Consider the following 24,216-nt stretch of genomic DNA (forward strand, 5'->3'; position numbering starts at 1 on the left):
CATCCATAAGTCCTCTTTCTTTTCAGATAGCTACATGGGCGTGTATATAAAATAAGGAATGCATATTTCGAGTCTGTTCAGTTCAGTTGCTCAGTCGTGTCCAACTCTTTGTGACCCCATAGACTGCAGTACACCAGGCCTCCCTGTCCATCACCAACTCCTGGAGTTTACTTAAACTCGTGTCCATCGAGTCGGTGATGCCATCCAACCATTTCATCCTCTGTCATCCCTTCTCCTCCTGGCCTCAATCTTTCCCAGCATCAGGGTCTTTCCAAATGAGTCAGCTCTTTTGCATCAGGTGGCCAAAGTACTAGAGTTCCAGCTTCAACATCAGTCCTTCCGATGAATATTCAGGACTGATTTCCTTTAGGATGGACTGGTTGGATCTCCTTGCAGTCCAAGGGACTCTCAAGAGTCTTCTCCAACACCACAGTTCAAAAGCATCAATTCTTCAGTGCACAGCTTTCTTTTTTTTTAGTAATTTATTTATTTTACTTTACAACATTGTATTGGTTTTGCCATACACTGACTTGAATTCGCCATGGGTGTACATGTGTTCCCATCCTGAACTCCCCTCCCCACTCCCTCCCCATCCCATCCCTCTGGGTCATCCCAGTGCACCAGCCCCGAGCATCCTGAATCATGCATCGAACCTGGACTGGCAATTCGTTTCACATATGATAATTTACATGTTTCAATGCCATTCTCCCATATCATCCCACCCTCGCCCTCTCCCACAGAGTCCAAAAGACTGTTCAATACATCTGTGTCTCTCTTGCTGTCTCACATACAAGGTTATCGTTACCATCTTTCTAAATTCCGTATATATGCGATAGTATACTGTATTGATGTTTTTCTTTCTGGCTTACTTCACTCTGTATGATAGGCTCCAGTTTCATCCACCTCATTAGAACTGATTCAAATGTATTCTTTTTAATGGCTGAGTAATATTCCATTGTGTATATGTACCACAGCTTTCTTATCCGTTCGTCTGCTGAGGGAGATCTAGGTTGCTTCCATATCCTGGCTATTATAAACAGTGCTGCGATGAACATTGGGGTACACATGTCTCTCAGTTCTGGTTTCCTCGGTGTGTATGCCCAGCAGCGGGATTGCTGGGTCATATGGCAGTTCTATTTCCAGTTTTTTAAGAAACCCCACACTGTTCTCCATAGTGGCTGTATTTGCATTCCCACCAACAGTGTAAGAGGGTTCCCTTTTCTCCACACCCTCTCCAGCATTTATTGCTTGTAGACTTTTGGATAGCAGCCATTCTGACTGGCATGTAATGGTACCCCATTGTGGTTTTGATTTGCATTTCTCTGATAATGAGTGATGTTGAGCATCTTTTCATGTGTGTGTTAGCCATCTGTACGTCTTCTTTGGAGAAATGTCTGTTTAGTTCTTTGGCCCACTTTTTGATTGGGTCATTTGTTTTTCTGGAATTGAGCTGCAGGAGTTGCTTGTATATTTTTGCGATTAATTCTTTGTTGCTTCATTTGCTATTATTTTCTCCCATTCTGAAGGCTGTCTTATCACCTTGCTTATAGTTTCCTTTGTTGTGCAGAAGCTTTTAAGTTTAATTAGGTCCCATTTGTTTATTTTTGCTTTTATTTCCACTATTCTGGGAGGTGGGTCATAGAGGATCCTGATTTGAAATAGCTCAACTGGAATTCCATCACCTCCACTAGCTTTTCTTTCCCTTAAGGTTAGGGCTATTAGCTCAGTCTTCTGGATTCAAGTGTTAGGCGGCAAAGGTTTTGCTTCTATCTTCTGTAACACCGTAAGTGCTCATGGTAGCATACGCCTGCCCTCCTGATTCCATCTTTAAGGAAACTGCTGCCTTCAGTAAACCATTCTTCCTCGGGGTTTTCTGTGGTCTGGTCTGTTAGATCCGGCTACAGGCATAAACCTGGTTAAATGCATCAAGGTAGGAAGGTGTTAGTCTGGGCCCTCAGGGGGCGTTAGTGTAGCCAGGTTGAGAGTAGGGCGGGTTTTGAGGGTTAGCTCTGGGGAGTCACAGAGTAAAGCCTGGTATTAACACTTAGTAAGGTGGCCCCCAGTTAGCCAGTGGTGGACAGAATCTCTTGGCCTTGATGAGGGGTTTGAACCCCCAGTGGCTGTGCAAAGGTAAAACTGTTAATTTCTTGCACTAATAAAGCAGTGGCAGCTACCACCCGGAGGCAGCCGGACCAAGCTTGAGCCCTCAAGCCTAGTTGTTAGGAAAAATAGCCTGTAGACTGAGGAATTTCTCCTAGCTTTGTTAAGAGACCCCAGAGCTGTCCCTTATGTACAAGATAAATGTTGTTTGTTTGTTTGTTTGTTTGTTTTTTAAATGAGGCGTTCCAGCTCAGGAGCTCTGGTGAGGACATCTTTGATATTATTAAAACTCCTTTCTTGTTCCTCAGTCCAATATAATGACTCTGTAGCTCGGCCTTTAGTGGTTTCATATGGAGGTTTGGCCATTGGTGTGAATCCAATCTAGATTCTGCCAAGCTTTACCATGCCTAAGAAAGGATGGAGATTTTTTTTTTTTTTTGTCTTTGGGGCACTTAAGCATAATATAGCTTGTTATCTGTCTGCAGATAACTGTCTGCTTCCAGGGTTTATAGTATTGGATTAATGCAAATGTAATTATGGTTTCAGACCCTGATTTTTAAATTATATTCAGCTCAAACACATCTTTATTAATCAAAATAGGAATCATTACAATCAATAGCTTTTTGCCAACAAGATATAAGTTTGCTTATACCTGTAGCATAAAAATCAGTACTTTGAGATTTGGCAAACTCTTGGAATGCATTTTCTGAATCCTGCTGGTTGTGGAAGCATTTTCGCTGCAGAAAATTGTCGAGATGCATGAAGAACTAGTAGTCAGTTGGCAAGAGGTTGGGTGAATATGGTGGATGAGGCAAAACAGTAGCCCAATCTGTTCAGTTTTTTAAAAAAATAACATTTATTTATTTGTCTTAGTTGTGGCACACAAGATCTTTAGTTGTGGCATGTAGAATCTAGTTCCCTGACCTTGGATCGAACCTAGGCCACCTGCATTGGGAGTTTGGAATCTTAACCCCTGGACCACCAGGGAAGCCCTCTTCAACTTTTGAAGCATTGACTGTGCAACGTCTGGCCTGGCACTGTCGTGGAGAATTGGACCCTTTCTGTTGACCAATGCCAGCTGCAGGCATGGCAGTTTTTGGTACATCTCATCAGTCTGCTGAGCATACTTCTCAGATATAGTGATTTCAGTGGGATTCAGAAAGCTATAGTGGATCAGACCAGCAGCAGACCACCAAACAGCAACCATGACCTTTTTTTGGTGCATGTTTGGCTTTGAGGAGTACTTTGTAGCTTCTTCTTGGTTCAACCACTGAGCTGGTCATCACTGGTTGTTGTATACAATCCACTTTTTCATTGTAGTCACAACTCGGTTGAGAAATGCTTCGTTTTTGTTGTGTAGACAATTTTTTTTTTGTCAGCTCACGAGGCACCCCCTTATCGATCTCTTTCACCTTTGCAATTTGCTTCAAACACTGAACGACCATAGCATGGTTGATGTTGAGTTCTTTGGCAACTTCTCATGTAGTTGTAAGAGGATCAGCTTTGATGATGCTTCTCCATTGCTGTCAACTTCCAGTGGCCAGCCACTATGCTTCTCATCTTCAACGCTGTCTTCTCCTTTGCAAAACTTCCTGAACTACCACTGCACTGTATGTTTATTAGCAGTTCCTGGGTCATATGCATTGTTAATGTTGGGAGCTGTCTCTGCTGCTTTACAACCCATTTTGAACTCAAATAAGAAAATCACTCAAAATTGCCTTCTGTCTAATATCATTTCCATAGTCTAAAATAAATTTAAAATAAACAGCAAGTGATAAATCATTAGCAAAAAACCATAAAGTGAGAAATGCATATTAAGATGATTTTCAGTTTTTGTATCTTTGGTTCCCCAATTTGCCCCAATTGCCTATGCACATAGATTCTATATAGTTTTATTTTTTTGTATTTTGTAGCCTGAGGAGAGTCAGCCCCATATTTTATAGGGGAATTTTTTGCATTCAAAAGTGCTATTTCTTTCCAGATAGCTGCATGGGCATGTATATAAAACAAGGAAAGCACATTTTGAGTCTGTATGTATATGTTTCTAATTTTTCTTCCCCCCCCCAGGTTAAGGTTCAAGTTAGGGCTATTAGCTCAGTCTTCTGGACTCAAGTGTTAGGTGGCAAAGGTTTGCTCCTATCTTCTGTAACATTGTAAATGCTCACGGTAGCATACGCCTGCCCTCCTGTCTCCATATTTAAGGAAACTACTGACATCAGTAACCATTCTTCCTCAGGCTTTTCTATGGCCTAGTCTGTTAGATCAGGCCTACAGGCTTCCCTTGTGACTTAGAAGGTAAAGAGTCCACCTGCAGGGCAGGAGATCTGGGTTCGATCCCTGGGTTGGGAAGATCCCCTGGAGAAGGGAATAGCTATCCATGCTAGTATTCTGGCCTGGAGAATTCCATGGACTATAGAGTCCATGGGGTCGCAAAGAGTCCGACACTACTGAGCACCTTTCACTTCTACCAGGCATAAACTGGTAAAGGGCATCAAGGCAGAAAGTTGTTAGTCTGGGCCCTCAGAGGTTGTTAATGTGGCTGAGTTGAGAACTATGGCAGGTTTTGAGGTTTAGCTCTGGGGAGTCACAGCGTAAAGCCTGATATTAACACTAAGGCAGCTCCCAGTTAGCCAGTGGTGGCCAGAATCCCTTATTCTTGATGAGGGGTTTGAACCACAGTGGCTGTGCAAAGGTAACCTTGTTAGCTTCTTCCACTAATAAAGCAGTGGCAGGTACCACCCAGAGGCAGCTGGGCCAATCTTGAGCCCCCAAATCTAGTTGTTTTTAAAAATAGTCTATAGGCTGAGGAATTTCTCCTAGCCTTTGAATAAGGGCCCCCAGAACTGTCCCCTATATGCAAGATACATGTTTTTTGAAAATTAGAAGTCCCAGAGCAGGAGCTCTGCTGAGGCCCTCCTTGATATTATTAAAAATCTCTTTTTCATTCCTCAGTCCAAAGTAATGGCTCTATATCTTGACCTTTAGTGGCCTTATATAGAGGCTTGGCCATAGTCTGAATCCTAGAATCCAGATTCTGCCAAACTTTACATGCCTAAGAAAGTATGAAGATTTTTTTTTGTCTTTGGGGGCACTTAGGCCTAATATAGCTTGGTGTCTATCTGGACATAACTGTCTGCTTCCAGGATTTATAGTATTAGGTTGGTGCATATGTAATTACTGTTTTGGACTGTGAATTTTAAATTATAACTTGGCTCACACACATCTTTATAAATCAAAATAGGAATCATTACCATCAACACATTTTTGCCAACAAGAAATAGTTTGCTTATTCCTGAAGTATAAAAACCGGTGTTTCACAATTCCACAAACTCTTGAAATGTATTTTCTGCATCCTGCTGGTTGTGAAAGCATTTTCCCCACAAAAAGTTGTTGAGATGCATGAAGAAGTGGTAGTCAGTTGGTGAGAGGTCAGATGAATATGGTGGATGAGGCAAAACATTGTAGCCCAATTTGTTCAGCTTTTTTAAAAAAAACATAATATTGAATGATTTATTTGGATGCTGTGGGTCTTAGTTGGTGGCACAGGAGATCTTTAGTTGTGGCATGTGGGATCTAATCCCCTGACCAGAGATGGAACCCAGGCCGCCTGCATCGGAAGCTCAGAATCTTAACCTCTGGACCACCAGGTAAGCTCACTTCAGCTTTTGAATCATTGATTGTGCGACCTGTAGTCTGGCATTGTCATGGAGAATTGGACCCTTTCGGTTGACGAAAGCCTGCTGCATGCATGGCAGTTTTTGGTGCATCCCATCGATTTGTTGAGCATACTTCTCAGACGTAATGATTTCTCTGGAATTCAGAAAGCTATAGTGGATTAGACCAGCAGCAGACAGCAAAGAGTGACCCTGACCTTTTTGGGGTGCAAGTTTTGATTTGGGAAGTGCTTTGGAGCTACTTCTTGGTCCAGCCATGGAGCTGGTTGTCATCCATTACCATATACAGTTCACTTTTCATTGCATGTCACAACCTGATACAGAGATGGTTCATTGTTGTTGCATAGAATAAGAGAACACAACACATCAAAACGACAGGTTTTTGTTTTTTGTTTTTTTGGTGAGCTCCTGAGGCACCCACTTATCGACCTTTTTCACCTTTTTGATTTGCTTCGAATGCTGAATGACCGTAGAATGGTTGCTGTTGAGTTCTTCACAACTTCTTAGTTGTAAGAGCTTTGATGATGCTTCTCCATTGTTGTTGTCAACTTCCAATGGCCATCCACTATGCTTCTCATCTTCAATACTGTCTTCTCCTTTGCAAAACTTCTTGAAACACTACTGCACTGTATGTTTGTTAGCAGTTCCTGGGTCAAATGCATTGTTGATGCTGCGAGTTGTCTCTGCTGCTTTATGACCCATTGTGAGCTCAAATAAGAAAGCTGCTCAAAATTGCCTTCTGTCTAATATCATTTCCATAGTCTAAAATAAATATAAAATAAACAGCAAGTAATAAGTCATTAGCAAAAAACATAAAGTAAGAATTGTGCATTAAAATGATGTATAACATAACCACATTTATTTAGAATGTATTCCAGTATCAAATGGCAAATTTCAACAATGCAAAAGCCACAATTACTTTTGCACCAGCCTCATGTATTCTAAATATTTAACTTGTTGCTTTGAGATTTGTTTTTCCCTCGAAGATCCTTTAGGCCAGAAGGAATTAAGGACTTCAGTTGTATTTTTATCTCAGGACTCCATAGTGGGACCACATATTACTATGCCATCTACATACTGTAGAATGGCCCCTTGTTTTATTTTTTATAAATTAATTAATTAATTTATTTTACTCTACAACATTGTATTCGTTTTGCCATACACTGACTTGAATCCGCCATGGATTTACATGTGTTCCCATCCTGAACTCCCCTCCCAACTCCCTCCCCATCCCATCCCTCTGAGTCATCCCATTGCACCAGCCCCAAGCATCCTGTATCATGCCTTGAACCTGGACTGGCAATTCATTTCATGTATGATAACTTACATGTTTCAATGCCATTCTCCCATATCATCCTGCCCTTGCCCTCTCCCAAAGAATCCAAAAGACTGTTCAATACATCTGTGTCTCTTTTGCTATCTCGCATACAGGGTTATCGTTACCATCTTTCTAAATTCCATATATATACGTTAGTATACTGTGTTGGTGTTTTTTCTTTCTGGCTTACTTCACTCTGTATGATAGGTTCCAGTTTCATCCACCTCATTAGAACTGATTCAAATATATTCTTTTTAATGGCTGAGTAATATTCCATTGTGTATATGTGCCACACTTTCTTATCCATTCGTCTGCTAATGGACATCTAGGTTGCTTCCATGTCTTGGCTATTATAAACAGTGCTGTGATGAACATTGGGGTGCACATGTCTCTTTCAGTTCTGGTTTCCTCAGTGTGTATTCCCAGCAGTGGGGTTGCTGGGTCATATGGCAGTTCTATTTCCAGTTTTTTAAGAAATCTCCACACTGTTCTCCATAGTGGCTGTACTAGTTTGCATTCCCACTAACAGTGTAAGAGGGTTCCCTTTTCTCCACACCCTCTCCAGCATTTATTGCTTGTAGACTTTTGGATAGCAGCCATTCTGACTGGCGTGTAATGGTACCTCATTGTGGTTTTGATTTGCATTTCTCTGATAATGAGTGATGTTGAGCATCTTTTCATGTGTTTGTTAGCCATCTGTATGTCTTCTTTGGAGAAATGTCTGTTTACTTCTTTGGCCCACTTTTTGACTGGATCTTTATTTTTCTGGAATTGAGCTGCAGGAGTTGCTTGTATATTTTTGAGATTAATTCTTTGTCTGTTGCTTCATTTGCTATTATTTTCTCCCATTCCAAAGGCTGTCTTATCACCTTGCTTATAGTTTCCTTTGTTGTGCAGAAGCTTTTAAGTTTAATTAGGTCCCATTTGTTTATTTTTGCTTTTATTTCCAATATTCTGGGAGGTGGGTCATAGAGGATCCTGCTGTGGTTTATGTCGGAGAGTGTTTTGCCTATGATTTCCTCTATGAGTTTTATAGTTTCTGGTCTTACATTTAGATCTTTAATCCATTTTGAGTTTATTTTTGTGTATGGTATTAGAAAGTGTTCTAGTTCCATTCTTTTACAAGTGGTTGACCAGTTTTCCCAGCACCACTTGTTAAAGAGATTGTCTTTTCTCCATTGTATATTCTTGCCTCCTTTGTCGAAGATAAGGTGTCCATAGGTGCGTGGATTTATCTCTGGGCTGTCTATTCTGTTCCATTGATCTATATTTCTGTCTTTGTGCCAGTACCATACTGTCTTGATGACTGTAGCTTTGTAGTAGAGACTGAAGTCTGGCAGGTTGATTCCTCCAGTTCCATTCTTCTTTCTCAAGATTGCTTTGACTATTCAAGGTTTTTTATATTTCCATACAAATTGTGAAATTATTTGTTCTAGTTCTGTGAAGAATACCATTGGTAGCTTGATAGGGATTGCATTGAAGCTATAGATTGCTTTGGGTTGTACACTCATTTTCACTATATTAATTCTTCTGATCCATGAACACAGTATATTTCACCATCTATTTGTGTCCTCTTTGATTTCTTTCATCAGTGTTTTATAGTTTTCTATGTATAGGTTTTTTGTTTCTTTAGGTAGATATACTCCTCAGTATTTTATTCTTTTTGTTGCAATGGTGAATGGAATTGTTTCCTTAATTTCTCTTTCTGTTTTCTCATTGTTAGTGTATAGGAATGCAAGGGATTTCTGTGTGTTAATTTTATATCCTGCAACTTTACTATATTCATTAATTAGCTCTAGTAATTTTATGGTGGAGTCTTTAGGGTTTTCTATGTAGAGGATCATGTGATCTGCAAATAGTGAGAGTTTTACTTCTTCTTTTCCAATCTGGATTCCTTTTATTTCTTTTTCTCCTCTGATTGCTGTGATGAAAACTTCCAAAACTATATTGAATAGTAGTGGTGAGAGTGGGCACCCTTGTCTTGTTTCTGACTTTAGGGGAAATGCTTTCAATTTTTCACCTTTGAGGATAATGTTTGCTGAGGGCTTGTCATATATAGCTTTTATTATGTTGAGGTATGTTCCTTCTATTCCTGCTTTCTGGAGGGTTTTTATCATAAATGGATGTTAAATTTTGTCAAAGGCTTTCTCTGCATCTATTGAGATAATCATATGGTTTTTATTTTTCAATTTGTTAATGTGGTGTATTACATTGATTGATTTGCAGATATTGAGGAATCCTTGCATCCCTGGGATAAACCCCACCTGGTCATAATGTATGATCTTTTTAATATGTTGTTGGATTCTGTTTGCTAGAATTTTGTTAAGGATTTTTGCATAGCCTTGGTAAATTCAAAAAAATTGAAATCATTCCAAGCATCTTTTCTGACCACAATGCAGTAAGATTAGATGTCAATTACAGGCAAAAAACTATTAAAAATTCCAACATATGGAGGCTGAACAACACACTGCTGAATAACCAACAAATCACAGAAGAAATAAAAAAAGAAATCAAAATATGCATGGAAATGAATGAAAATGAAAACACAACAACCCAAAGCCTATGGGACACTGTAAAAGCAGTGGTAAAGGGAAGGTTCATAGCAATGCAGGCTTATCTCAAGAAACAAGAAAAAAGTCAAATAAATGACCTAACTATACACCTAAAGAAACTTGAAAAGGAAGAAATTATGAACCCCAGGGTTAGTAGAAGGAAAGAAATCTTAAAAATTAGGGCAGAAATAAATGCAAAAGAAGCAAAAGAGACCATAGCAAAAATCAACAAAACCAAAAGCTGGTTCTTTGAGAAGGTAAATAAAATTGACAAACCATTAACCAGACTCATCAAGAAACAAAGGGAGAAAAATCAAATCAACAAAATTAGAAATGAAAATGGAGAGTTCACAACAGACAACACAGAAATACGAAGGATCATAAGAGACTATTATCAGAAATTATATGCAAATAAAACGGACAACTTGGAAGAAATGGAAAAATTCTTGAAAAGTACAACTTTCCAAAATTGAACCAGGAAGAAATAGAAAATCTTCACAGACCCGTCACAAGCACGGAAATTGAAACTGTAATCAGAAATCTTCCAACAAAAAAAAAGCCCAAGACCAGACAGTTTCACAGCTGAATTCTACCAAAAATTTAGAGAAGAGCTAACACCTATCTTACTCAAACTCTTCCAGAAAATACAGAGGAAGGTAAACTTCCAAACTCATTCTATGAGGGCACCATCACCTTAATACCGAAACCTAACAAAGATGCCACAAAAAAAGAAAACTATAGGCCAATATCACTGATGAACATGGATGCAAAAATCCTTAACAAAGTTCTGGCCCCTTGTTTTAGATGTAGTTCCGTTAGTTCCCTTCTGATGCCACATTGAGCAAGTGTGGCCTCTCCCAAAACCCTTGACAATTTTGTCCTCATATATTGTTGTTTTTGGCAAGTCCAGGGTTAGTCCACGTGAAGGCAAAGAGATACTGAGATGGGAGGTGAACTGGGATGCAAAAGAAGCCATCCTTGAAATCAAGCACTGTATATCTTTGGCATCCTGTTATAAGAATTGGTCACAAGGAGATGTATAGGGACCACTGCATCATCTACTGCTCTATGGTCTTGTCCCATTTAGCTTAACAACTGACGGAATAGGGGTATTGCATGGAGATTGACACACTTCCCAAGGAACTCACTGATAAAGAATTCACCTAACAATGCAGGAGACATGGGTGCGATCTGTGAGTCAGGATGATCCCCAGAGAAAGAAATGGCAACCCACTCCAATATTCTTGCCGGGGAAATCCCAAAGACAGAGGAACCTGGTGGGCTACAGTCCATAGGGTTGCAAAGCCATCAAATATGACTTAAGAACTAAACAACAATGATGGAAGCACCAAGAAGCCATGTTTTAAGAATTTATCTATGAGAGGTTGCAAACCTTTTTTGATTTTTTTTTTTTTTTTTTGCTTTCAACTTTACAGGGTACCATCTCTTGTTATGATAAGCAACTTCTGGCTTAAGGCTAAATTTTACAGGTTGGGCATTTATAACAGCATTCCCAGGATTTCCTGTGTCCCGAACTGCAGGGTTTACTGCATGTAGATTATGGCTGGGAATCAGCATTTGTTTTGCCAGCTGATTTGTCTTAGAGTCAAGAAAAGGGGCTGCTTGGGGCCTCCTAACCGTAATATTGCTCCAAGGAGTCCTATAAGACCTCTTCCCAGAAGTGAGGTAGGACACACAGGCACAACTAAAAAAGTATGTGAGGTCAAACGCTGCCCCAGTTGACAAGTGAGAGGCCCAGTGAAGAAATGAGTGTGAGACTTTCTGTCAACACCAGTCACAGTACAGCTTGATGGAGGAAAGAAACCCAGCCTGAGAAATCAGGACACATTAAGTGGCTCCCTTATCAGTTAAAAACTTGATTTTCTTACCTGCCATGTCAAGAACCACCCACAGCTCCTCGATAGAGATAAGACATCTTGTTGTAGGGAGCCCCCAGAATCCCCCGGCCGCCTCAGGTACCAGTGTGGTCTTCTCGGGAGCAGGAGCCCCCACTTGTGCTTCGGGGCTGGGAAGAGTCCCACTTCCAGTGACCTCGCATAGACAAGGTTGTTCATTTTGGCATTTTTGGGCTCGGGGGCCAATTGACTTATATTTGAAGCATCCCCCTTGCTGGTTTTACCTCTAAGTGGATGCTTAAACTTCTTGGGCCCCCTTTGGTTATCTTGTGGTTGCAAGACATGGCTGATAGTTATAACCATTGGTTTAGCTTGAGTCATGGCTGACTGTTTTCATGTCAGGTTCTCTATTCCTCAGCTTGATATCGATTATAAAATGCCCAAAGAACACCTCTCAGAGTTAGGGCATTGGGGTTTGTGGGCCAAATTGTAACTTTTTTGGAGTTTCTGCCTAATATCGGGGTGGCCTGGCTGATAAAATGTTCTCCCAGCAGGGTTTGACCCTTGGGAGTGGATGGATCAATGTTAGTAAATTTTCTGGAAACCTCCACAAGCTATACCTGGGGCTTCCCAGGTAGCACTGGTGATAAAGAATCCATCTTCCAATGCAGGAGCCATAAGAGACTCAGGTTCGATCCCTGGATCAGGAAGATCCCCTGAAGGAGGGCATGGCAACCCACTCCAATATTCTTGCCTGGGGAATCTCATGGACAGAGGGGCCTGGCGGGCTCTGGTCCATTGGATCACAAAGAGTTGGTCACAAATGAAGCAACTTAGCATGCACGAAAGCTACACACAAGAGGATTGGGTTTTCTTTTGTCTTAAGTCACTCCTTGAACCTTTTCATAGTTAACTGGCTTTTTTAAATTTTATTTTATTTATTTATTTATTTTTATTAGTTGGAGGCTAATTACTTCACAACATTTCAGTGGGTTTTGTCATACATTGATATGAATCAGCCATAGATTTACACTTATTCCCCATCCCGATCGCCCCTCCCACCTCCCTCTCCACCCGATTCCTCTGGGTCTTCCCAGTGCACCAGGCCCGAGCACTTGTCTCAAGCATCCAACCTGGGCTGGTGATCTGTTTCACCATAGATAGTATAGATGCTGTTCTTTTGAAACATCCCACCCTCACCTTCTCCCACAGAGTTCAAAAGTCTGTTCTGTATTTCTGTGTCTCTTTTTCTGTTTTGCATATAGGGTTATCGTTACCATCTTTCTAAATTCCATATATATGAGTTAGTATGCTGTAATGTTCTTTATCTTTCTGGCTTACTTCACTCTGTATAATGGGCTCCAGTTTCATCCATCTCATTAGAACTGATTCAAATGAATTCTTTTTGATGGCTGAGTAATATTCCATGGTGTATATGTACCATAGCTTCCTTATCCATTCATCTGCTGATGGGCATCTAGGTTGCTTCCATGTCCTGGCTATTATAAACAGTGCTGCGATGAACATTGGGGTGCATGTGTCTCTTTCAGATCTGGTTTCCTCAGTGTGTATGCCCAGAAGTGGTATTGCTGGGTCATATGGCAGTTCTATTTCCAGTTTTTTAAGAAATCTCCACACTGTTCTCCATAGTGGCTGTACTAGTTTGCATTCCCACCAACAGTGTAAGAGGGTTCCCTTTTCTCCACACCCTCTCCAGCATTTATTGCTTGTAGACTTTTGGATAGCAGCCATCCTCACTGGCGTGTAATGGTACCTCATTGTGGTTTTGATTTGCATTTTTCTGATAATGAGTGATGTTGAGCACCTTTTCATGTGTTTGTTAGCCATCTGTATGTCTTCTTTGGAGAAATGTCTGTTTAGTTCTTTGGCCCATTTTTTGATTGGGTCATTTATTTTTCTGGAATTGAGCTGCAGGAGTTGCTTGTATATTTTTGAGATTAATCCTTTGTCTGTTTCTTCATTTGCTATTATCTTCTCCCAATCTGAGGGCTGTCTTTTCACCTTACTTATAGTTTCCTTTGTAGTGCAAAAGCTTTTAAGTTTCATTAGGTCCCATTTGTTTAGTTTTGCTTTTATTTCCAATATTCTGGGAGGTGGGTCATAGAGGATCTTGCTGTGATTTATGTCGGAGAGTGTTTTGCCTATGTTCTCCTCTAGGAGTTTTATAGTTTCTGGTCTGACATTTAGATCTTTAATCCATTTTGAGTTTATTTTTGTGTATGGTGTTAGAAAGTGTTCTAGTTTCATTCTTTTGCAAGTGGTTGACCAGTTTTCCCAGCACCACTTGTTAAAGAGGTGGTCTTTTTTCCATTGTATATCCTTGCCTCCTTTGTCGAAGATAAGGTGTCCACAGGTTCGTGGATTTATCTCTGGGCTGTCTATTCTGTTCCATTGATCTATATTTCTGTCTTTGTGCCAGTACCGTACTGTCTTGATGACTGTGGCTTTGTAGTAGAGTCTGAAGTCAGGCAGGTTGATTCCTCCAGTTCCATTCTTCTTTTTCAAGATTACTTTGGCTATTCGAGGTTTTTTGTATTTCCATACAAATTGTGAAATTATTTGTTCTAGTTCTGTGAAAAATACTGTTGGTAGCTTGATAGGGATTGCATTGAATCTATAGGTTGCTTTGGGTAGAATAGCCATTTTGACAATATTGATTCTTCCAATCCATGAACACGGTATGTTTCTCCATCTGTTTGTGTCCTCTTTGATTTCTTTCATCAGTGTTTTATAGTTTTCTATGTATAGGTCTTTTGTTTTTTTAGGTAGATATACTCCTAAGTATTTTATTTGTTGCAATGGTGAATGGTATTGTTTCCTTAATTTCTCTTTCTGTTTTTTCATTGTTAGTATATAGGAATGCAAGGGATTTCTGTGTGTTAATTTTATATCCTGCAACTTTACTATATTCATTGATTAGTTCTAGTAATTTTCTGGTAGAGTCTTTAGGGTTTTCTATGTAGAGGATCATGTCATCTGCAAACAGTGAGAGTTTCACTTCTTCTTTTCCTATCTGGATTCCTTTTACTTCTTTTTCTGCTCTGATTGCTGTGGCCAAAACTTCCAACACTATGTTGAATAGTAGTGGTGAGAGTGGGCACCCTTGTCTTGTTCCTGATTTCAGGGGAAATGCTTTCAATTTTTCACCATTGAGGGTGATGCTTGCTGTGGGTTTGTCATATATAGCTTTTATTATGTTGAGGTATGTTCCTTCTATTCCTGCTTTTTGGAGAGTTTTAATCATAAATGAGTGTTGAATCTTGTCAAAGGCTTTCTCTGCATCTATTGAGATAATCATATGGTTTTTATCTTTCAATTTGTTAATGTGGTGTATTACATTGATTGATTTGCGGATATTAAAGAATCCTTGCATTCCTGGGATAAAGCCCACTTGGTCATGATGTGTGATTTTTTTAATATGTTGTTGGATTCTGTTTGCTAGAATTTTGTTAAGGATTTTTGCATCTATGTTCATCAGTGATATTGGCCTGTAGTTTTCTTTTTTTGTGGCATCTTTGTCTGGTTTTGGAATTAGGGTGATGGTGGCCTCATAGAATGAGTTTGGAAGCTTACCTTCTTCTGCAATTTTCTGGAAGAGTTTGAGTAAGATAGGTGTTAGCTCTTCTCTAAATTTTTGGTAGAATTCAGCTGTGAAGCCATCTGGTCCTGGGCTTTTGTTTGCTGGAAGATTTTTGATTACAGTTTCGATTTCCTTGCTTGTGATGGGTCTGTTAAGATCTTCTATTTCTTCCTGGTTCAGTTTTGGAAAGTTATGCTTTTCTAAGAATTTGTCCATTTCATCCAAGTTGTCCCTTTCATTGGCATAGAGCTGCTGGTAGTAGTCTCTTATGATCCTTTCTATTTCATTGTTGTCTGTTGTGATCTCTCCATTTTCATTTCTAATTTTGTTAATTTGGTTCTTCTCTCTTTGTTTCTTAATGAGTCTTGCTAATGGTTTGTCAATTTTGTTTATTTTTTCAAAAAACCAGCTTTTAGCTTTGTTGATTTTTGCTATGGTCTCTTTAGTTTCTATTGCATTTATTTCTGCCCTGATTTTTAAGATTTCTTTCCTTCTGCTAACCCTGGGGTTCTTCATTTCTTCCTTCTCTAATTGCTTTAGGTGTAGAGTTAGGTTATTTATTTGACTTTTTTCTTGTTTCTTGATGTAAGCCTGTAATGCTATGAACCTTCCCCTTAGCACTGCTTTTACAGTGTCCCATAGGTTTTGGGTTCTTGTGTTTTCATTTTCATTCATTTCTATACATATTTTGATTTCTTTTTTGATTTCTTCTGTGATTTGTTGGTTATTCAGAAGCGTGTTATTTAGCCTCCATATGTTTGAATTTTTAACAATTTTTTCCCTGTAATTGAGATCTAATCTTACGGCACTGTGGTCAGAAAAGATGACTGGAATGATTTCAATTTTTTTGAATTTTCCAAGACCAGATTTATGGCCTAGGATTTAACTGGCTTTTCCATACACTGTCTAGTCCCTTCTAATACTCATTGGATCAGATCCTTCCTGGCTTCTATTTCCTCACAAAAATTGGAAAGAAAAACTTCAACAGGGCTTCTGATTTGGAATTGCATCTCCACCCTTAGCAAAATGTTCAAGTTGGACCCTGGCAAGCTGGTCGCCATATCCCTGGGCTGTTGCCCAAATTCTGTTTTTCCTCAGGGTTACAGCAAGTAGGACTGTTTGGACATTCTATATAAAATTTTGTTTATTTGTTTATTTTTGGCGATGCTTAGTCTTCGTTGCTGTGCTGGCATTTCTCTAGCTGTCGTGAGAGGGGCGTCTTTCTAGTTGTTGTGCACGGGCTTCTCATTGCGTGGCTTTTATTGTGGAGCACAGGCTCTAAGGTGCACAGGCTTCAGTAGTTGCAGCCTTTGGCTCGCTAGTTACGATGACTCCTTGGCTCTACAGCAAGTAGACGGGCTATTTGGACATCTTTCCAAGGTAAATCCAAGGCCAGAGTTAGGGCTTGAAACCCTTCCACAAATTTACTAGGATCTTCAGAAACCTGACCTGCTCTCTGTTGGCATTGCACTAAGTCCCATACAGAGAAGAACACGTACTCTGATTGTCTCCCCACTATTTGCCACTGAGTCCCAACTTCCTACCGCCCAGGATCCAGAAAAGCATGGATCCTGGTGACAGGAAGTTCCACTGCAAAGTGGAGGGACTGGTCCTGCAAAGTGGAGGGACCAGTCCTGGAGGGACTGGTCTCTCCCTTCTGAGGTAACGGAGGGTATAAAGGAACGTTGAGAAGGCAGAATGTGGGATTGGTCAGAGAAGAAGTAGGTGAAAAAGTAGGTACCTCCAGAGAAGTATGTAGCTGTGGAGAAGCAGGGGAAACTTGGTTTTCCCCATGAGAATTGGGGAATATTAAAAGGGGATCATCTAATTAAAAAATAAATAAAGTGACCAAAAAAGTTGGGGTCATCTAAATGTCAGGAGTGCTTCTGATTCCCCTGGCTTTTGATGCAGGGAGCTGTTTAAAGCAGGGTTTTGTTAAAGGACCATGAAGACCTGGACATATGAAATCTGAGTGCATTTTCTGATATTGTAACAGTGAAGTTACAAGTTGCAAGATGGTATGGTAATATATTCATTTAATTTATTTATTTTAATTGGGTGATAATTGCTTTACCGTGTTGTGTTGGTTTCTGCCATACAGCAGTGTGAATCAGCCATAAATATACATATATCTACTCCCTTTTGAGCCTCCCCGCTACTCCATCCATCCCATGTCCTCACCTCTCTAGGTCTTCATAGACAACCAGGCTGAGCTCCCTGTATAATACAGCAACTTTCCATGAGCTCTCTTTTTTACACATGGTAGTGTATATATGTTAATTCTACTCTCCCAATTCCTCCCACCCTCTCTTCACCCACTGTGTCCCCAAGTCTGTTCTGTATGTCTTGTCTCTATTCCTACTCTGCAAATAGGTGCTTTAGTACTATTTTTCTAGATTCCATATATATGCATTCATATACATTAATGCATTAATATACAATATTTCTTTTTCTCTGACTTACTTTACACTCTGTAACAGGCTGTAGGTTCATCCACCTCAGTTCAACTGCTTCAAAATTGTTCTTTTTTATGTCTGAGTAATATTCCATTGTATATATGCACCACAACTTCTTTACACATTCATCTGTTGATGGACATCTAGGTTGCTTCCCTATCATTGCTGTTGTACATAGTCCTGCAATGAACACGGGGTCTAGGTGTCTTTTTGAATTACGGTTTTCTTGGAGTGTATGCCGAGTAGGGCTTCCATGGTGGCTCAGTGGTAAAGAATCTGCCTGCAATTCAGGAGACCCAGGTTCAATCCCTGGCTCAGGAAGATCTGCTGGAGAAGGAAATGGCAACCCACTCCTATATTCTTGCCTGGAGAATTCCATGGACAGAGAAGCCTAGCGGGCTACAGTCCATGGGATTGCAAACAGTCAGACACGACTAAGTGACTAACACTTTCATGCCAAGTAGTGGGATTGCTGGGTCATAGGGTAGTTTTACTCCTAGTTTTTAAAGGAATCTCCATATGGTTCTCCATAGTGGCTATATCAATTTACATTGCCACTAGTGGGCTTCCCTGATAGCTCAGTTGGTAAAGAATCTGCCTGCAATGCAGGAGACCCCGGTTCGATTCCTGGGTCAGGAAGATCTTCTGGAGAAGGAATAGGCTACCCACTCCAGTATTCTTGGGCTTCCCTTGTGGCTCAGGTGGTGAAGAATCTGCCTGCAATGTGGGAGACCTGGGTTCCATCCCTGGGTTGGGAAGAACGCCTGGAGAAGGGAAAGGCTACCCATTCCACTATTCTGGCCTAGAGCATTCCATGGACTGTATTATTCATGGGGTCACAAAGAGTTGGACACGATTGAGCGACTTTCACTTCACAACTGTGCAACAGGGTTCACTTTTCTCCACATCCTCTCCAGCATTTATTGTTTATTGATTTTTTTTTTTGATGATGGCCATTCTCACTGGTATGAGGTGATACCTCATTGTGGTTTTGATTTGCATTTCTCTAATAATGAGTGATGTTGAGCATCTTTTCATGTGTTTGTTGGCCATCTGTATGTCTTCTTTGGAGAAATGTCTGTTTAAATCTTCTGCCGATTTTTCTGATTGGGTTGTTTTTCTGATATTGAACTGTATGAGCTGTTTAGTATATTTTGGAGATTGAACCTTTACCAGTTGCTATTGTTGCAATTATTTTCTCCCATTCTGAGGTTTGTTTTTTCATCTTCTTTATATGTCCCTTTACTGTGCAAAAGCTTTTAAGTTTAATTAAGTCCCATTTGTTTGTTTTTGTTTTTATATCCATTACTCTAGAAGGTGGGTCATAGAGGATCTTACTGCAGTTTCTGTTGCTGAATGTTCTGGCAGTGTTTTCTTCTAAGAGTTTTAGAGTTTCTGGCCTTGTATTTAGGTCTTTACTCCATTTTGAGTTAGTTTTTGTGTGTGGTTTAGGACGTGTTCTAATTTTCTTCTTTTATTCATAGTGGCCCAGTTTTCCCAGCACCATTGAATTTTACTCCAGCACCACTTAATGAAGTGGCTGGGTTTTTGTTTTGTTTTGTTTTTGTATATTCTTTCCTCCTCTGTCAAAAGATAAGGTGCCCATAGTTGCATAGGTTTCTCTTGGGGCTTTCTACTTTGTTTCATTGATCTCCAGTTCTGTTTCTGTGCCAGAACGATACTGTCTTGATTACCATAGCTTTGTAGTGTAGTCTCAAGTCAGGGAGCTTGGTTCCTCCAACTCAGTTTTTCTTTCTCAAAATTTCTTTGGCTGTTCGGGGTCTTTGTGTTTCCATTACTGTTGTTTGTGCTGTGATGTGCTGTGCTGTGCTTTGTCATTCAGTCATGTCTGATTCTTTGTACCCCATGGACTGTAGCCCACCAGGGTTCTCTGTCCATGAGGAGTCTAGGCAAGAATGCTGGAGTGGGTTTCCATGCCCTTCTCACTGTTGTTGTTTAGTTGCTACAAATTGTAAAATTATTTGTTCTAGCTCTATGAAAAATACCATTGGTAATTTGATATGGATTGCACTGAATCTGTAGATTGCTTTGGGTAGTATAGTCATTTTCATAATATTGATTCTTCCAATCCAAGAACACAGCATATCTCTCCATCTCTTTGTGTCTTATTTGATTTCTTTTTTTTTTTTTTTTGCAGGCAAACTTCTTTTATTTGTTCAAATTGAGGTAAAAGAGACAAAAGATACATAATATTAACAGAAGTGATACAATCTCTTATTACTTTATTTTTCAATTTAGAAGGAATTCAAGTCTGGGTACTATTTGATATTTTTTTCAGATACCAAGCAATACTGACAGGATTCATAAATATGATTTTCTGACAGGAAAGTCTGCTATCATTTACAAAATACCAACAACTTTTCTTTCAAGCCTAAGATGGCTAAGATTTAGTAGTTATGATTAAGTTTTTTCAGTTCAAATACGTATTTATATCTTGATTTTTGGGGGCCAACATTTTAAATAGTCATATTTTACTCCACTTCCAGGTTTTAAATCAAAACATACCACCAACAAAAAAAACTAGTGAAAATTACCCAACTGGCAGAAAGTCCCAGTTTTCAATGTTCTTTTTAACCCAATAATTATAACCTACTGCCAGTAATTATTTATATGTATCTACTTGTTTTTATTAAATAAGCACTGGTAGGTTATATAAAAGAATTTTTTCAAGAATGGTACTTGGCACTGGGTTACCTTAATGCTTCTGGTATAAACAGAAGCACTTAGAAAAAATACCAGCTCTTAAGCACTTTTTGTCTGAAATTTGAATTTCCAAAAGCATTTTTTCAATGTTACTTTTCCACTGATAGATTCTAGGGAGTCTAATTCCAGTTGACATGGTTAATATTAAAAAACAAATTAAAAAATCCCCAAACTACATAATAATGGGACACTACACCTGCTTTTTACATCATATTGGAAACAGTTCCAGGCAGACCAAAAGTAGAAGAAAACCTGCCAAATCAGAGTATTGTAAATAAAGTTCAGCTCCCGTACCCTAGAGCAGAAAAGCTCAAAAATCACAAAATGAATATCAAAAGACTACCCCTGTCCTCCACGCAAAAACCCACCCAAACAGTTTCGTTCTGAGCCTACCCTTTCCCTAAAATGTTAATACCAGAAGCTTTAAGGTACTTAAAGCTGCAGCAGTAACTGTAGAAAGCGCCACACTACAGAGGAGACGCCACAAAGGGTTCAGCAGCCGCCCACCCAGTCCTGACCACCCCCACCCCAGTAATAGGTAAAAGCTCCGGCTGAAGTTGTTTTCTTATGCTAATAAAGGCATACCACCTAGTGTGCTAAAGACTAAGACTAGCAGCGTTAGAGCAGTAAAGTGAAAATAGGAAGCCCGCAGGAACGATCCAAATGCCTGCTGAGGACAAACAATGCAGCAGACAGGACCCCTGCCCTCTCCCTGTGCTCGCAGGGAAGCGGTGGAATTAAACAGTCAGATTTACCCACATTAACACAAATTTAACACAACCTGACCTTTCCAGTCAAAGGGCACAGACAGAGAGGCCTCTTCCAGGTCCTGGAGCTGAATGAGTTCAAAGACTGGCAGTAAAGGAAAAAAAGAAAGCACATTAGGGGCATGATGGGAACCAGCTTCACAGTTTATCGAACCGTCACCCCGAGTTTCTCCAGCACACGAACACCCTTTTCTTGGTATTCCTGTTGGGTCATCCAGAAGTTGTCTTTGTCCTTCATGATGTCTGCTAGAACTGCACCTCCCAGGAAAACCATGTGCTTCCTGCGGGGGGGGGTCTTCAATGCGGATCTTGAATTTAGAAAGTTTTTCCACATCACCCTTCAATACTCGTTCTAAGTAAAGCTGTTTAAGCTCTCGTTCCAACCAGGATGGCAGACCAGGGTACATAGTAGACCCTCCTGAAAGCACAATGTGCTTATAGAACTCAGATCTGGTATCAATGTCAGCCGCCTGGATTGTGTTAAAAAGCAATTCAGCAACACCTACTCCCTCGACATTGATCAAGTGAGGCTGAAACAGAGCTTCCGGGGCTTCAAACCTCTCTCCCCCGACTTTGATAATGCGGCCATCTGGGAGTGTGTAAGATTCAACCAATACTGTGGTTTCTAAGGCCAGTTTCTGCTCTTGCTCAATATTATATCCCACATAACACAATTTTTCTTTAATCATGCGAACCGTTTCAAAATCAGCAGAATGGTTGAAGGCATATCCCCGCAACAGAAGCAGCTTGATAAGATATCTGGTAATATCCCTCCCAGCAATATCCAGTCTCCTGGTAAGGTGAGGGAGAGAAAAGCCTTCATACACCGGGCAAATGTGAGTCACACCATCTCCAGAGTCCACCACGACTCCAGTTAATAAACCTTGAGCATACAAAGTCAGGACTGCCTGGATGGCTACATACACACCAGAAAACTGGTAAGTTTCAAACATTACCTCTACAATCTTCTCTCTGTTTTTGGTTGGGTTCATAGGAGGTTCTGTGAGTAAAATTTTACAATTCCTGGTATCTATGTTAAGTTTTTCTGGTCCAAATGTGTAGTCCCATAGGTGTTTCATGTCATCCCAATTTCGTACTATGCCATTTTCCATAGGGTAATTAACTTCTAACATCGAGCGTAATTCACTTGCCTCATCACCAACCATAAGATCCTTGATTTCAATATTTCCCACTTTGGTGGTCGATCTGATAATAGGTCTTCCAACCAAAGCTGGGAAGATATGTTCTGGAAAATTAGAGCCTGCATATCCACACTTCACAAACCCGGTGCCGTTGTCGCACACTACCACCTTCCTGCCCTGGCTGTCCATCGTCCTCCCGGAAGAGAGCCGGAGCCGGAGCCGCTGCCGAACAACCTAGAGCACCCACCGTCCGTCTCGTTCCTCTTCCTCCTCCTCCCTCCTCTTATTTGATTTCTTTTGTCAGTGTCTGTTAGTTTTCTGCATTCAGGTATTTTGTCTCCTCTGGTAGCTTTATTCCTGGGTATTTTATTCTTTTTGTTGCATTGTTGTATGGGATTGTATCCTTACTTCAAGATAATAAAGGCCATATAAGACAGTCCCACAGGAAACATTCTCAATGGTAAATAATTGAAAGCATTTCTTCTAGGATCAGGAACAAGACAAGGGTGCCCGCTCTCATCAGTATTATTTAACATCATTTTGGAAGTCTTAGCCACAGCAATCAGAAAAAAAAAGGAATCCAGATTGGAAAAGAGGAAGTAAAAGTCATTGTTTGCAGACTACCTCGTACTATACATAGAAAACACTAAAGATACCATGAGAAAATTACTAGAGCAAATCAATGAAATATTTAGTCACAGGGTACAAAATTAATGCACAGAAGTCCCTTGCATTCCTATTCACTAACAATAAAAGGTCAAAAAGAGAAATTAAAGTATTATAATTTAGAGACCCATTTTCAGACCATTTTAATTCATTCCCCAACCTGTATAAATACCAAGTAGTGTTACAGTAAAGTTTAAGTTTTTCCCTTTACAGCACATTTGTTTTTTCCAAATTTCTAATTTTTAAGGATCCATTCCAGAGATTTTTTTTTTTTTTTTTTGGTCGAGGGGAGCTTAGTAGAGGACCCTTCCATGTTGAGTAACTTGCAACTGAGAGCCCTCCTCGAAGTGAAGTCCAGCACCCCAGGAAAATATACTAGGAGGATTTTGTCAGAAGAGATCAGAGTGTCCCCTGAATTCCTTTCTCACCTAATGGGATTCTGAGCATCCTCAACTCTCCCATGAATTAACCAGACATCTCTGGTCACCCCCATCCCTTGCAAGAGGGGTCCTCAATAGGGGCCATTTGAACCTGTGCATTGCTAGGGCTCTCCCTGAGTGGGGTCTGTTGTCTATAATGCCTATGTCCTATAACAGGTTTCCTGATGCTGAGTTGTATTCCTCGAGATTGAGCATCTATAAAGCCTAGGATGTGGGCTGCTTGGAAGTGGCCAGCCCAAAAGGTAGTCTGTCACTGTGTAAGGGCTGCCGAGGCCTAGAGTGAAGGGTCTCCTAGAGGAGAAAAAAAGGATCTTCTGGAGGAATGGAGTTGGCACAGTAGAAGATGCCCTGGGGCTCAGGGTCTGAGGGTCGAGAGCTGGGAGTTTTTCCACAGTGGGTATTTTGGATACAGAGTAATTTGACAGAGTAGACAGCACAAGAACCCAAACCCTTTCCCCTATATGTTTGGCGGTTGTGATAGAATTGGGGAAAGCCTGATGATTCCATTTAACACAATCAACAACGAGTTTGGACAGTGTTTCCCATATAATTTACGATACCAACCCTATTAGTTCAGGATCTCTCTTTGGGATGCTCCAGGGGCTCTTTGAAGCTCCTGTTAGTTAGTTAGCTGGAGATGAAAAGAACTTTAATTAGAATTTGATATTTGGAAAACCTGTCAAAAATTTCAGAGTTTTTAACACCCCATCAGATAAAATATTAGATCACTGTGAAAAAATTATTCCTTGAGCTAAGATGAAGAAAAAGATTTCAAAAGTAAATACAGTTGATTTAAAGGCACAGACACTCACACAATCTGTTGTCAAGAGCAGCATTCCAGGAAAAGTTTCATTACTTTTGAGAGCAAGACCAAATCCTGTCCTGAATCAGCCTATCTTAATAAAAGCCATTTGCCTAAT

General features: G+C 40.2%; 2 protein-coding genes across 10 annotated transcripts in view; one reads left to right on the forward strand and one right to left on the reverse strand.

Annotated features, from left to right (window-relative positions):
* Positions 1 to 24,216, forward strand: part of CHDH (choline dehydrogenase) — a 104,016-nt gene that overhangs the window by 46,358 nt on the left and 33,442 nt on the right. The gene's annotated exons all lie outside the window — the stretch shown is intronic.
* Positions 19,781 to 22,468, reverse strand: LOC122682895 (actin-related protein 2-like). The gene is given in 2 exon segments (XM_043886221.1): positions 19,781 to 21,340; positions 21,342 to 22,468. Coding segments are annotated over 2 exon segments (1,185 nt in total). The 5' UTR covers positions 22,380 to 22,468; the 3' UTR covers positions 19,781 to 21,193.

Source organism: Cervus elaphus, chromosome 24 (genome assembly GCF_910594005.1).
Source record: "Cervus elaphus chromosome 24, mCerEla1.1, whole genome shotgun sequence".
Classification (NCBI taxonomy): Eukaryota; Metazoa; Chordata; class Mammalia; order Artiodactyla; family Cervidae; genus Cervus; species Cervus elaphus.